Genomic DNA, 13,115 nt, shown 5'->3' with positions numbered 1-13,115 from the left:
ACGCCCATTAACTAGATTGATGTCCCGCCATTTTGAATTTTGTCCAAATCTGTTTTTTCGCTGCTACTCCTACAAATTTTGAGCAATCGTCACCAAATTTGGTAAAGAACATCTCTGGACCAAGCCGGAAAACGTTATTTTTTCAGATTTTTGATATTTCGTACAGTTTTGCTATAGCTTGCCCTCAAAGTTTGCTCAAATGCTGTGGGGCAGGGGTTATGTTACAAAAAATGTCATATCTCCTCAACACTTGGTGCTATTGCAACCACATTTGGTGGACATGTGTAGATATCATATCTGAGTGACCACGACAAATTCGGTACCATTTGGCCAATAGGTGGTGCTGTAGCAGCGTCGTCTAACTATAAATAAAGATATCTCGTATGTGCAACTGATTGTCCTTCGCATATCTCGAGAACCGTTTATCCGATCGACGTCAAGTATCATTGTGAAGTCGATTGGATCAGCGATTCTTGACAACGCACTTCCGGGAGCCAAGCAATCGCACTGCACTAAAGCTGCTGCTATTTTCATTCTTGTGTTTGTAACTACTGTCAGACTGTAATATATGACATTAATTCTAAAGACATTAAGTAACTTAGGCCAAAAAAAACATTTAAAAATGGCAGGAACAAACAAAGCAAAAAGAAAGCTCTCTAGTTTGGGTCCGTTTATTGAGAAAGAAACAGTGCGGTTGTCTGACAGTCTCTCTGACAGAAAAAAATAAATACAATTTTTAAAAAAATTCAAAGGTCCCACCACCTGTGCCTGAAAACAGCATTTTCATGAAAATCTGCTCATTACATCCCAAACTTCACAAAAGTGGGCTGCTAACTTCCAGCATCATAAACTATAATCAGTTTGGAGCAAAAAATTAAAACCATAATATTAATCATTCATGTCATTTTTAACCTCACAGTAAATACTCTGTGGTAACATTGAACTAGCTTCTTGTACCGACTTTCCTGTTCTTTTCCATTTTAATGATTTGAAAGAAAACAGAAATATTATTGTGTAACATTCTTGAAAGACTGACTGCAAACATTTTGTTGGTTCCAACTTCTCAAATGTGAATATTTGCTGCTTTCCCTCATCTTACATCATAGTAAACTGAATACTGTTGTGTTTTTGGACTGTTGGTTGAACAAAACAAGCTATTTGAAGACATCGACTGAGGCTTTAGGAAATCTGACAGTGTTACAGACCAAGCAATCTCAGAAGCCATTGGCTATCGTCTGGCGACAATTTAGCCTCTGAGGGTAACGGCCAATGTTTCGGAGCTTCCGGTATAGCCAGCGGATATCTGGATAACAGAAATCGGGGCCAAGGCTTCCTCTTCCGTGCGGCGGTCATTGTTTACAGGTCGATTAGCAATCTCGGAACCCATCGGCTATCGACGATTTGAATGCAGATTAATTTAAAAATGCTAATTATGAGATTGATTAAAAAGCTAAACTGCAGTCAGACAATAGCCGATGGATTCGGAGACTGCGTTTCGGCTAATGCGTTTCGCCTCTTTTGCTCTCCACACAGACTGTTTACCTGCATGCAACCAGAGCCCGCTCAAACATGATTGATCAATACTACTCAGACTACAAATGTACTACAAACGGAAACCAAAACGCTTCCAATACCAAAATCTTGTCCCTTGCCTACAGATTCTGCATTATTAGGCAGATATCTGTTTATAGAGATTACAGACCAAGAGATTAATCAAGAAAAGAACTGGTAGATTGATTGATAATGAAAACAATCGTTAGTTGCAGCCTTAGAATCTGTACTTTTTTGGATGAAACAAAAAAGTAACTTTGATTTTTCAATTCGCCACCTGAAATAATTGGGGAAAACATTGTTTTATAGGTAGATTTTATTTGTGAGATTTTATACATATATATTATATTTAAAATTGATTATAAAATAACTTAATTTTCATTTTATTATGGTCATGGAACATCCATACGAGTGTGTGAAAATTAAAATTGGATTATTTCATTTTCATTTTTACTCAAATAACACGTGGAACATTATAATGCTATTGTGGATGAACATTTTCAAGTTTTAATATAGTCCTCTATAGGCTTCCAAAGTGAGCAGCTGCAGCCTAAAGATGCAGATTCATATCAAGTAGAAAAATAAGATGGGCTACCCTGATCTCCCGACAACTGACTAAGTCTTACTGTTTTTCATTTAAGAATACTAGACTAATACCAGGCCTTTATCTGAGACAGGCTTATATTAGAGACAGACTTTTATTTCTAAATGCCCCCATTTCCTGCTTAATGGAAACTCTAAACGTCCTCCACGTTTATCTGCCGTCATGATAAATTAAGTATAATGTACATTTTCACAGCACTAATGTTAAATTCACCACTCTGTTGCTCTTTTTAAACATAAATTCTAGTTTGATTCACCAATTAATTCCAGTATTTGAGTATTTAACGTTTCTCTCAATTGTTATTTCCTGCAGATGCTTCACATTAAAAGCCCATAAATCAGAGGGAGGATAGAGAACTTTTTGCTGCGTTAACGTGAGCTGTTGCAACCATCCTTCATTTTTTCGTGCTGGTCATGCTTATGGCTATTAATTGAGACTCGACTATTATTTGATTAGCGGATTACGTTAGTTTGTTCACTGTATCTCTTTCTCGATAAAACTTTGGTGGATTCATTTTGCTAAACTACTCATATTCACCCTGGAATCTGGGGTCGCTGGTGGACTTCAGTGCTTCATTTTCAAGCCAAAAAGTTGGCTACTGAAGGTGTATATATATATATATATATATATATATACACACCTTCAGTAGCCTAATTTATGGCTCTCTTAATACCTTTTATTTCAGAAGAAAAGTGGCACCACCTGTTATCATCAATGGCAGTAGTCTCCTCAGGTTTTTGATATTTTTTCGATTTACTGCTTCTGTTCCCGACTCTGTGTGGTGACTCTGTCTTCTTCTTGCTTCAGGAGGAAAATAAATTTACTCTCTCAGTTTTCTTATCTCCCCCTCCTCAGTCCCCCTCCCACACACAGTCACACTCCCGCAGCTGGTTTCTCTGGCGCATCGTCGTGATGACGGTGATCCTGTTCTCGGACAGCTCTCGGAGCTCGTTGATGAGCTCCTGCACGCAGGGGCTGGGCCAGGGGTGACCGTTCAGGTAATCTCTCAGGATGAACGAGCGCTCCACCAGCAGCTCCAGCCGCACCAGGTGTCGCAGCCGGTGGAGGCTCAGCAGGTCTTTCTCTGGTTCTCTACGGAAAAACCTGAGAGACAAGAGAGGAGCAAGGTAAGACTTTTACTGCATGAACAGTGAGTGTCGTAGTGTTTTATAGTGGAGGTGGGCCACCTCGCCTAAAACAAAAACCACCTCAACTAACATCAGAAAAAAAAAACATTTATAAACTATAACATTAACATTCAGGGAAAATGATCAGAGGCACTATTTCCTGGGGTTAACCTCACCTGGTAGAGCATGTACCACGTATCAAGGCTGAGTCCTTACCCCAGTGGCCCGGATTCGAGTCCGGCCCGGGCCCTTTGCTGCATGTCATCCCCTCTCTCTCTCCTGCCTTTCCTGTCTCTCTCTACTGTCTCTATCAAATAAAGCAGATATGCCAAAAAAATAATCTTAAAAAAAACACACACACACACACACACAAAAGAAACCCTGGAAGTCAGAACGTACGTTCACATCAAAGCTGACAAAACCACAAAACTGAATTTTTATTACTCTTGTACAACTCACACTGACTACACGTGTTTTATCTGCCTTTCTGCACAACCACAACCTGCGGCTTTTATGCTCACACTCGGACAGATCAAGTGACCGGCCCGAAGCTCACACTGAACGTAAGCACAGAAGCCACGGTCGGTTTTGTCCAGTGACAATTACAGTGAAGTTGATCCAAAGAAGAAAGAAGTCCTCAACAATGTTGACAAAAAGACAGAGAGGCAGCGTTACTTTGTGCAATTCTACATTGAAACGTATAGACTTCTACTCCAGTAATATTAAAACAAGCTCACTACAGTTTATACTGGATCTTCTGACGGCAGCCATGTGTGAAATGGGTCAGTGGAACTGCTCAAACTGCAGACAAAATATCTGGCCTGCCAGAAATCTATCTGATCGTTCGAGAGCCGGATCGCTGATCATTCAGGTGATTAATCAGACGTCGTGACCTCAAACTGAGCGTCAAACAACAACCGATCTGGCAGTAATTAGGCCCGGTTCTAAAATTAGTCAGGCTTAATCCGTACAGTGTCTGCCCAGCTTTATTTATCCATTTTTCTTTTTACATCCTAAATAAAAGACAAAATGTATATACTGTATATAGCCTCAACAATATACAATGAGGAAAATAAGTATTTGAACACCCTGCTATTTTGCAAGTTCTCCCACTTAGAAATCATGGACGGGTCTGAAATTGTCATCAGTGGTGCATGTCCACTGTGAGAGACATAATCTAAAAAAAAAAATCCAGAAATCACAATGTATGATTTTTTTAACTATTTATTTGTATGATACAGCTGCAAATAAGTATTTGAACACCTGTCTATGAGCTAGAATTCTGACCCTCAAAGACCTGTTAGTTTGCCTTTAAAATGTCCACCTCCACTCCATTTATTATCCTAAATTAGATGCACCTGTTTGAGGTCGTTAGCTGCATAAAGACACCTGTCCACCCCATACAATCAGTAAAAATCCAACTAATAACATGGCCAAGACCAAAGAGCTGTCCAAAGACACTAGAGACAAAATTGTACACCTCCACTCGGCTGGAAAGGGCTACGGGGGAAATTGCCAAGCAACTTGGTGAAAAAAGGTCCACTGTTGGAGCAATCATTAGAAAATGGAAGAAGCTAAACAGGACTGTCAGTCTCCCTCGGACTGGGGCTCCATGCAAGATCTCACCTCATGGGGTCTCAATGATCCTAAGAAAGGTGAGAAATCAGCCCAGAACTACACGGGAGGAGCTGGTCAATGACCTGAAAAGAGCTGGGACCACCGTTTCCAAGGTTACTGTTGGTAATACACTAAGACGTCATGGTTTGAAATCATGTATGGCACGGAAGGTTCCCCTGCTTAAACCAGCACATGTCCAGGCCCGTCTTAAGTTTGCCAATGACCATTTGGATGATCCAGAGGAGTCATGGGAGAAAGTCATGTGGTCAGATGAGACCAAAATAGAACTTTTTGGTCATAAGTCCACTAAACGTGTTTGGAGGAAGAAGAATGATGAGTACCATCCCAAGAACACCATCCCTACTGTGAAGCATGGGGGTGGTAGCATCATGCTTTGGGGGTGTTTTTCTGCACATGGGACAGGGCGACTGCACTGTATTAAGGAGAGGATGACCGGGGCCATGTATTGCGAGATTTTGGGGAACAACCTCCTTCCCTCAGTTAGAGCACTGAAGATGGGTCGAGGCTGGGTCTTCCAACATGACAATGACCCGAAGCACACAGCCAGGATAACCAAGGAGTGGCTCTGAAAGAAGCATATCAAGGTTCTGGCGTGACCTAGCCAGTCTCCAGACCTAAACCCAATAGAGAATCTTTGGAGGGAGCTCAAACTCCGTGTTTCTCAGCGACAGGCCAGAAACCTGACTGATCTAGAGAAGATCTGTGTGGAGGAGTGGGCCAAAATCCCTCCTGCAGTGTGTGCAAACCTGGTGAAAAACTACAGGAAACGTTTGACCTCTGTAATTGCAAACAAAGGCTACTGTACCAAATATTAACATTGATTTTCTCAGGTGTTCAAATACTTATTTGCAGCTGTATCATACAAATAAATGGTTAAAAAAATCATACATTGTGATTTCTGGATTTTTTTTTTTAGATTGTGTCTCTCACAGTGGACATGCACCTACGATGACAATTTCAGACCCGTCCATGATTTCTAAGTGGGAGAACTTGCAAAATAGCAGGGTGTTCAAATACTTATTTTCCTCACTGTATATATATAATATACCTAAGATATTTAATGAAGCTGAGGGCCGCATTCATAGGAGGACAATATTGATATGGGGGGGGATCATCAATAAATAAACATAAATAAAATATTCTTGATAAGGATCCCTTACTTTTTTATGTATCCAAGATATACTGTATATTGAGTGGGACATTTTACAGTTCAAAAGTAAACTTGTCAGTGCTTTCTGGTGGACACACTATGTAATGGTGACAATGTTTCTAAACTGAAGTTTATTCTGGAGTATGCAGACCGCATAATATGGTTGAAAGCTATGGAAAAAAGCTAGTGCAGTTAGTGGATCTTGAGTTGGGATTATTTGTCAAACTGTTTGTTCCAGTGTTAAGAATGAACTTCGATGCTTAAAGAACAAGGACAAGAAGTCCTAAAAGTGTGGCGAATGAAATTATAACAGCTACTGAGCTTGCATGTGAACAGATCCATCTCCATGACAACTGTGAAAACTGTGTGATACGGTTGAAATCTCAGAAAAAAAAAAACTAAAATAAAGTTGTGTTGCAACAGTATGAGATTTTCACGGTACGATAACCGTCTCAAAAAATATCACAGTATGCAGCGTATTACATAATAATAATAATTATTAATATTATTATCAGTTACAATGACGCTTAAAGGAATGACAACAGAGGGGTTTTTTGTTTGAACAAACGCTTTATTATAATTTCACAAAATATTATGTCCTGACAGACATGAAACTTGAAATATTTTTTTAAATAACCATTAATTTTCATACCACGGTATACCGCTGCAACTCTACTAGTAAGAGGACCTTGAACTGGGATTGTTTTGTCAAACTACTACAATATCTTACTATTTACCAGCCCAAATATACGGCGAAATTTGTACAATAAGCTAATACCGATGCTGACAGATATATCAGTCTATCTGATTTATTTAAACTGTACTGTGTTTCAAAAGGCATCCACAAGGTCTCTTGGAACAATACGAGTGCTTCCGCAAGTGGATTGTTGTCGCAAGAGCATTTTATTTTCATAGTACACCACATATTTGCAGGTAGGTGAATAAAACGTACACTGGGACATTAATATCTAATTTTAGAGCTCAATTTAGTATTGTGTTTACAATCTAAGAGACTGAATTATAAGTTTAAGTGAACAATTTACTATAACCTTTCCCCATTTACACCAAACAAGCTCTTGTTTCCTCTGTAGTTTGTTTTTTTTTAGTCCGGGTGAGAACGATGCTATTTAAGCTGTGGTGGTACCTGGTGGTGACCCGAAGAACTGTAGTGTGGTTCATAATAAATTAATGTTATCAAAATCAATAAAAGGACACATGTGGAAGAAGAAAATGGTCATCAGACTGATTCCAGTCTCTGTAATCTTGTAAAAAATAACCTAAGCTGGTTTCCTGTGTGGCTCACCGTATCCGGAGCGTCTTGAGCTGAGGAAACAGCATGGGGATCCGTCTGCAGAGGCTGCCGCTGGAGCGGTTCTGCTCGATGTCGAGGTGCTCGAGTGCCGGGACTTTAGGCGCGATGGAGTCCATGTCTTTCAGAGTTATGGCAACACGCAGGGTCAGCCTGGTCACACTGGACGGGATGGTGGTCGTATAGGCAGCGAGAGAATTACCACCTGGGAGGACAGACAACAGCAGGAAGGGTCACAATAGAAATTATATACATGTTTAGCCACGTTACCTTAAAACTGCCTGGAGGAAGTCTTTGTCCTCGTAGTTCAGTACTAGTACAACAAAGAATCTGGTTTTTACATCCCCACACCATTAAATAACCATAAAATATCTGTAGTGGTTAATGGAGGTCACTGATTAGCATCAATCACTCTAAATTGCATCCAAAGAATTTTTTATTTTTTTACACTTTACAAAAAAAAAGGAAAAACCACGTTTCCAATACCGGCAGTAGTATCTAGCCATGAAGACAGCACTAGCAAGAGTGTTTGGTGAAGTGTTGGTTTAATTAAACTGAATGAAATCCCTGAATCTGCAACCTTGTTTTTAAAATTTTGTGGCTTTAATGGTGATAGTGTGCTTCTCCTGTCATTTTAAGTCTCTTGTTATCAAAATATCCATGATTTATTTAAAGCTTTATGCATCCTGGGAGATTTTGTTGAGAGCAATGCTGTCTTTTACATTTGTCGGACTGTCGAACATCGTCTGAATCCCCCCCCATCCCCACCCAATTCCGATGTTGAAGTCGGGCGGGATCCGTCCAACTGTGAAACTGTTAATCCAATAAGCACGCTGGAGCAACCGGGGCAGACTGCAGGAAGCCACTGCGCCTGGCTACGAAACACTCTGGCACATAACCGTCTGTAAAACTGCAACTTATCATTTTTACACTTTGGGTTTGTTTACGTATTAAACAAATGAGAGATAAAATGTCAGTTAGTTGAGCTTTAGAGATGCTGGTAGGCAGATTTTTTTACCTTTGGAGAGCCAGGCTAGCTGTTTCCCTCTGTTTCCAGTCTTTATGCTAAGCTAAGCTAAGCATAACAATGCTGTAGGTTTATATTTAATGGAGAGATATGAGATTGATATCAATCTTCTTGTCTAACTCTCGGCAAGAAAGCAAATAAGCGTGTTTCCCAAAATGTCAACTGTTGGTGGTACAGTTAAATCACTGGAGATCAGTGTCCAGCCATCCTGTCTTCTAGCTGCCTGATCTGCTGTCCCGTGAGCTAGCTGCATGGGTCCTAAGGAGCAGACGGCAGACCCGAGAGCTTGAAATTTATTTATTTTTCATTCTGTACATCAGGACAAAAATGTTTAAGAAAGAACCACGACTGGAACGCAGCCCGACTCACCGATGATGGTGAGCGTCTCCAGCTGTTGGAGAGGATCCAGCCAGGACCTGAGGCGACACTCGATGCCCTCTCTGATGTACCTGTAGCGGACAGTCAGCGACCTGAGCGAGGTCAGACTCCTCAGTGCGTTCTCTGGCAGGATGGTTTCTGGGTAATCCACCAGCTCCAGACTGGTCAGCGCCGGGCCGCCGTACCGGGATGCTCCTACTGGGCCGAGGAGGAGACAGTTTGTGATTTTTTAAAACTTTTTTTGTGACATTTTACACACTAAACAAGTTTAGGGGTGGATGAGGGGCATAAAATCTTCTTTGTTGTACGACTTTTTATTAAGGCACCCTCTATAAACTGTTTATGAATGGTTAATAAAGCCTTTACTGAAGCTTTATAGATAAACGTTGCCAAGTTGTGGAAAAAAATGAAGGCTGGTGTTCATCCTCCTTCAGTATTACACTTGTTCTGTCTCTTTTCCTCTTTAATACAGCAAGAGTTAGTGAGTTATCTGCAATTATAAATGTTAACAAGTTATAAATGAAGCGTTCTGATGATAATTAACCAAGTCTGCAGTTGTAAATGTCAATTAGTTGTTGATAAATCGATTTATTTGGATTATTCACAACCTGGCAACCAAATGTTGTTCTTATTAATGGCTTAGAGGTGATCTATAGAGCATAAGTAAATTATCTATCAGACATTGTCTTATTAACAGTTTATAAAGGGTGACTTATTAGAAAGTGGTACTGTACTTTTGTAACAGGATAACATTTTTGCTTTATAGATTTGTTTGGAAAATTCAGTTGAAAAATAGACAGAAGAAATATTCAGATGGGAATGTCTGTTTATTCCTAATCTAATGAAGCAAAAACTACTATAATATTGTAATTAAAGAGATCCGGCTCATTGATTTGCAACATGTGCGTCAATGAGAGGGACCCAGGTGGGACGGTGAGGTCACAGGGAGCAGAGGTGAAGAAGGTGCAGGACTTTAAGTACTTAGGGTCAACGGTTCAGAGCAATGGAGACTGTGGAGAAGAGGTGAAGAGGCGAGTGCAAGCAGGTTGGAGCGGGTGGAGAAAAGTGTCAGGTGTGTTGTGTGATAAAAGAGTATCAGCAAGAATGAAAGGAAAGGTGTTCAAGACGGTGGTGAGACCAGCGATGTTGTTCAGCTTAGAGACAGCAGCGCTGAAGAAAAGACAAGAGGCAGAGCTGGAGGCAGCAGAGCTTAAGATGCTGAGGTTCTCTTTGGGAGAGACGAGGACGGACAGGATCAGGAACGAGGACATCAGAGGGACAGCTCATGTTAGATGTTTCGGAGATAAAGTCAGAGAGGCCAGATTGAGGTGGTTTGGACGTGTTCAGAGGAGAGACTGTGAATATATTGGTAGAAGGACGCTGAGGTCGGAGCTGCCAGGCAGGAGGTCTAGAGGAAGACCAGAGAGGAGATTTATGGATGTAGTGAGAGAGGACATGAAGCTAACTGGTGTGAGTGAAGAGGACGCGGAGGACAGGGTTAGATGGAGGCGCGTGATTCGCTGTGGCGACCCCTGAAAGGGAGCAGCCGAAAGGAAAAGAAGAAGAAGATCCACAATTAATTCATTCAACCATAGTTATTAAAAGAGACTGATGGCAAATTCTCAGATTGTTTAGAAATCTTTATATAGTCTTATGGTGTGTACTGTAATTTTGCCCACTCCTAAATCAATTAATTATAATCATCAACAGGTTAATTGATGATTAAAATAATTGTCAGTTGCAGCCCTAACGGGAGGCACAAACAGGGAATAGGCTGGCACTTAAGTACTGATGTGTGATTTGTAGTAAGTGGGCCAAAACACGCAGAACCACCGGTCTGATCCCGGAAGTAACACAGAGACTACAGCTGAAACGATTAGTGGATCATCGATTAGTCGATCAACAGAAAAATCAATCTGGAACTATTGTAAAAATAGTTTAAGTCATTTTTCATGCAAACATTGCTTAGTTTCAGCCTCTCAACTGTGAGGATTTGCTGCTTTTCTTTGTTTTATAATCACTGTAAATAAAATATCTTTGAGTTTTCGACTAAAACGAGCACGCACACAGAATATTTTATGATATTTATTTTATAAATTCTTAATTGGACACATGATCAATGGATTAACTGATCATGATAATTAGTTGCTGCCCTAATGGGAGGCTCAAACTGGGGCTAGGTTGCCATTTGTGAGTTGTAGTGAATGGGCCAAAATATGCAGAACCACTGGTCTGATCCCGGAAGTAACAAAGATACACTACAGCAGTGACAGACAGGTGATCCGGTGCAGGCTGCTAGCTCACCTGGCTGCTCCGGGTCCGGGGGGCTGAGGTAGTCATCAGGCAGGGGCTCGGGCGGCTCCCCCCTCATCCCCCAGGACAGGTGCTTCAGCTTCTGCAGGTTCAGCAGCAGGTTGTGGAAGACGCTGCAGGGCACCGGCCTCACCGTGTCCAGCCCGTAGCCCTCCCCCTGCTGATGGAACAGCAGGTACCGCAGGTTGACCAGGTGCGACACGGTGTTAATAAAGTCCACCGTGCAGGGCAGCCGGACGTTACACACGCTCAGGTGAGTCATCCGCTCCCGCAGCTGCTCGCCCAAGCTCCGGCCCAGCATCGGCTCGTCCCAGGTGGCGTTCCGCACCCCAAAGTCCCTCAAATCGGGGAACCGCGACAGGTTGTCCAGGTATTTCTCCTTGTACAGCCGCCCTCCGTCCACGAACACGATGGCGGTGAGGGACGGCAGGAACTTGACGAGCCGCCGCCACTCTTTGCGCCGCAGGTGTCGCACCGCCACCCGGGTGAGCTTGCGGTGCTGCAGGGTGTCCCAGAAGCCGTAGGTGTAGCGGCGGAGGTCGGACAGCACCACCGTGTCGGCCTTCCACAGGGACGGGTGGTCGATGAGCTTCTTCAGGTACCTGCAGCAGGTGCGGACCGTGTGCTTCTCCTCCGTGGTCAGGTAGCTGAACACGTAGACCCAAACTTCAGGAGGAAGTTGCTGCAGCTTCTCCATCAGTAAACTAGCATTTCACGGCTAAAAGCTAAAGCTCAGACCGCTTCAAGAGAGCAGAAAGCGGGTAGAATAACAGCGGTGCATTAAGACTAAAGCTACAACAACATCCACTGTGTGTGATTTAAATGTAAATGTTAATTCATCGCTGTTTTTTAAGCGGATATGATCACCGCAGGCACCGCTAGCTGATGTTTATGCGCTGCACCCGTTTTGAAGCCGTCGCGCTGTGATGACGTTTCTTCTTCTTCTTCTTCTATCAAAAAATAACAATACAAATAACAATAACATATAAATGATAATAATAAGTCAGTTTAATATTTTAATTAATTAAATGTTAGGCTTTATATGCATTTTTGGAAACATCTAGAATTTGACTTTAGTTATTGTATTTATTTTATTTTTGTCTTTTCCTTTCTCTCGTCCCATTTACTTTATTATATTTTAACATTTTAAAAATATCATTCTCTAAAACAATGATCATACTCCAGTAAAGCTCTGCAGCTTGTATGAACAAAAATGGGATTATCTTTGTTTCTGGCACGTTTGACCGTCACGGTAATATTTTACTAGTCTTCATGTTGAATTGGCAAAGTTGACCTTTAATTAACAAAAACATTGTTGCTTCCTGACCCTTCAAACTATATGATTAATACTTTTAGGTGAATTCCACATACATGAATTACAAGGTACGCAATATGGAAACTGTACTGCCAAACCTAACATTGTATTATATTATTACCAATATTTTCTTTCTTTCCACATTCATTTATTTTACATTAATTTCCTTTCTTTCACGTGTTGGACATGTAAGCAGCCAGTTCACAGTTGATGCCTGTAATACAGACCAACGGGTTTATTGTGTGTGTCTAGACTGTAAATAAGGATCTTTAAATGCAGTGTACGGCGTGTACTCAATGAACTGTGTCATAACCTGCACAGTGTTGTGTACTCATGTAAAAGAAAACAGCTTGACTGTACAAACACTGTTTCCTTCTATTCCTCTGTGTTTAATTCTCTTTATGTTGCTGCATTCAATCTCTACACCTGAAACTGTATCAGCTGTATTTAATGTTAAAGGTACTTCAGCAGGATAACTGCCAGTGGTGCATCAGGGACCACAAGTACCATTAAACACTGTAAATTCCAACATATCAAAGTTTTTTTGTTTGTAGCCTGTTGTGGAACATTTTAAATAAAATTTACACTGCAGCAAAACTACATTTTAGGTGACGATGGATAAAGAACTTTTTTTTTAAAAAGACATTTTGTGTTGAGGGAAAGTAAAAATGTCATGGGTTAGTCTACAGAGTGTAGGTGACAT

General features: G+C 41.2%; 1 protein-coding gene across 4 annotated transcripts; it reads right to left on the bottom strand.

Annotated features, from left to right (window-relative positions):
* Nucleotides 1–655: 655 nt before the first annotated feature.
* On the bottom strand, nt 656–13,034 carry im:7136021. 4 transcript variants are annotated; one of them, XM_044167733.1, is made up of 5 exons: nt 11,089–13,034; nt 8,776–8,982; nt 7,374–7,584; nt 3,499–3,589; nt 3,120–3,259 (listed from the first exon to the last, which is right to left on the bottom strand). In XM_044167733.1, the coding sequence occupies exons 1-4, from the start codon at nt 11,792–11,794 to the stop codon at nt 3,544–3,546; spliced, it is 1,170 nt and encodes a 389-aa protein (XP_044023668.1). In that variant the 5' UTR covers nt 11,795–13,034; the 3' UTR covers nt 3,120–3,259; nt 3,499–3,543. The 4 variants fall into 4 exon arrangements, 3 of the variants coding, with proteins under 3 accessions (XP_044023666.1, XP_044023667.1, XP_044023668.1); XR_006374672.1 differs by having other exon boundaries at nt 3,121–3,259; nt 3,459–3,589; XM_044167731.1 differs by lacking the exon at nt 3,499–3,589 and having other exon boundaries at nt 656–3,259.
* Between the last annotated feature and the right edge of the window lie 81 nt (nt 13,035–13,115).

This window comes from Siniperca chuatsi, linkage group LG15, assembly GCF_020085105.1.
Source record: "Siniperca chuatsi isolate FFG_IHB_CAS linkage group LG15, ASM2008510v1, whole genome shotgun sequence".
NCBI classification, from domain to species: Eukaryota; Metazoa; Chordata; class Actinopteri; order Centrarchiformes; family Sinipercidae; genus Siniperca; species Siniperca chuatsi.
The sequence above is the reverse complement of the archived record's forward strand: the minus strand, read 5'-3'. Positions and strand labels throughout refer to the sequence as shown.

Coding starts and splice junctions, on each gene's coding strand:
- im:7136021 (XM_044167731.1), bottom strand. CDS start 11,794: ATGGAGAAGCTGCAGCAACTTCCTCCTGAAGTTTGGGTCTACGTGTTC. Junction 8,983..11,088: donor CCCGGACCCGGAGCAGCCAG/GTGAGCTAGCAG, acceptor TCCTCGGCCCAG/TAGGAGCATCCCGGTACGGC. Junction 7,585..8,775: donor GGAGACGCTCACCATCATCG/GTGAGTCGGGCT, acceptor CTGTCCTCCCAG/GTGGTAATTCTCTCGCTGCC.